The 2,199-nt window shown below is 50.9% G+C and overlaps 1 protein-coding gene across 1 annotated transcript in view; it reads right to left on the reverse strand.

The window, feature by feature from the left end:
• Positions 1–2,199, reverse strand: part of TDRD9 (tudor domain containing 9) — a 54,506-nt gene that overhangs the window by 44,130 nt on the left and 8,177 nt on the right. Inside the window, exons 3-5 of the mRNA XM_005856348.2 lie at positions 1,727–1,824; positions 542–763; positions 56–178 (exon numbers count right to left, since the gene is read on the reverse strand). Of these exons, the coding sequence (XP_005856410.1) occupies positions 56–178; positions 542–763; positions 1,727–1,824 (443 nt within the window). The remainder of the gene's footprint in view (positions 1–55; positions 179–541; positions 764–1,726; positions 1,825–2,199) is intronic.

Here is a 2,199-nt window from a genome sequence, read left to right on the forward strand (position 1 = left end):
GCTCCATGAGCCGTGAGCTGAGACGCAGCGGAGCACAGCAGGGCAGCGCACGCACCTCGTCGATGAAGATGTGCGTGAAGGCCACCAGGCTCTTGGCGCTGACGACCTTCTGCAGCAGGACGCCGGTCGTCATATAAATGAGCCTGGTGTCCTCCGTGGCCACCTTCTCCAGCCCCACCTAGATGGGGGAGGAAAGGAGAAAGGGAAAGTTTTCAGGTTTAAATGGCTGCATTTAACTCCAAAACATCCATTTTATCAGGGGGTGATATCATTTTTACATTAAGACAATTACGTACGGAAACATCTACATACAAGAATATAATTAAAAGGTAAAAGTATAAAAGCCATAAGTCAGAAAATTCTTTTTTCCTATTCAACTGGAAAAAAATTAAAGTTATTTTCAAGAAATTCGGAGTTTCATTATTTTTTAAATTATGCCACAGTTTAAGCAACTGAACTCATTTTAATCCCAGCAGAAAATCATCCGATTAGACGGCAGGTCACCGTGCCCAGGAGCGCGGTCCTCCCGGGTCCAGCCCACCTGGTAGCCCACCAGGCCTCCCAGCGTCCAGGCGCGCTCCCTGCTGATCCACCGGGCCATGCTGCTGGCCCCGATCTTGCGCGGCTGGGTGACGGCGATGTGGCAGTAGGCGCCGCGCTGGAGGCAGTGGTCCAAGACGTACTGCGGCAGCTGCGTGCTCTTGCCGCTGCCCGTGGCGCCGTGAATGATCACCACAGAGTTACTTTCTATCAAAGAAATCACCTGCAAGTGAAAACAGGTCTCTCACCATTCCCGCAAAATTAACAGTGACCTGAAAGGACCTAAGAACCAACGTTTCTCTTGAGAAAGCTTCAGGGTGACCTGCCTTCCATCTTTAGAAGCTACTGAATAGCCACCTGAGCAGCACAAAGGAGCAAGAAGGCTACGTTTGCTCCATTTCAACCAGCGTGACCACCACCAGCCACTGTTTCTACAGGAACCAGACCAACTTCCCCCTCTACTTCCCAACCTCTTCATCTAGAAAAACGGAACACCAAGCGGGTTTCTACAGCTCTTGCTAAGTCTAAATTTCAATTATTCTTAAGTTTTTAAGTAATTCTACTGAGAAATATGAAAATCTAGTAAGAAAAACATGGAAACATCGCTGTTACTACATTCAGTGGCTTTAAAAGTCCACTTAAAACTCTTTAGACACCTGTTTAAGCAGCTTCCACTGCCCACTTACAGGGGCCATGGGCATCTCTAACCCCCGCCCCCCGGGCTCCTGTGGGCGAGTGCTGGTGTCAGGGAGCACCACTTGGTGTGACTGCCGGCCTCTAAAGCCCAGCAGTGTGTCTCCTCTGTCAACGTGTGTGATTCCATCTAAAGCAGAAATGAAAGTTCCACCTGGGGCCCTGGTCGTCTCTCTGTGAGCGCGCTCCCCCCGCACACACAGTGTGAAACCGTGGGCCGCTGTCCTGGCGGCGAGGTCTGCTCACGGCTGCTTCAGAGGATACTAGGCAGCAGCCACGGGAGAGAAGACCAGCACGGACGCTGAGCAACGAAGCACAGCCCAGGAAGGCCCGGCGCTCACGGCGGCCACGCGAACACCCTGCCTGCCTCCTCTGCTCAGAGCCTGGCGTACGCAGGCACTCGCGGGCTCCTCGACACTCGGACTGTACACCGAAAGGCGTGGGCCCGCACTATTCACACCGCAAAGTCACACCATGACAGGAAGACTCTTACCTCTTCCTTACACCGATTTATAGGCAAATCGGGGTATGTATACGTTGTCTCTGGGATGCACGGGACATTGCTGGATTTAGCCAAAGGTGGCCTTGGACCTGGATTCAGACAAAATGAATACAATGCTATTTCTTATCTGAAAGAGACAAGGCAGCCCCAGCCAGTTTGGCTCAGTAAATAGAGCACTGGCCTACGGACCAAAGAGTCCCGGGTTCGATTCTGGCCAAGGGCATGTACTGCGATTGCAGGCTCCTGGTCAGGGCTCATGCAGGAGGCAACCAATCGATGTGTTTCTCTCACATCGATGTTTCTCTCTGTCTTTCCCTCTCTTCCACTCTCCCTAAAACTCAATGGAAAAATATCCTCGTGTGAGGATTTAAAAAAAAAAAATAAGACAAGGCAAACAACCCAATGTTATTTCTAATCTGTATGTACACCATATTCTCTCTCTCTCTCTCTCTCTCACACACCAC

The sequence above is a fragment of the Myotis brandtii genome, unplaced genomic scaffold (assembly GCF_000412655.1).
Source record: "Myotis brandtii unplaced genomic scaffold, ASM41265v1 scaffold1020, whole genome shotgun sequence".
NCBI lineage: Eukaryota > Metazoa > Chordata > Mammalia > Chiroptera > Vespertilionidae > Myotis > Myotis brandtii.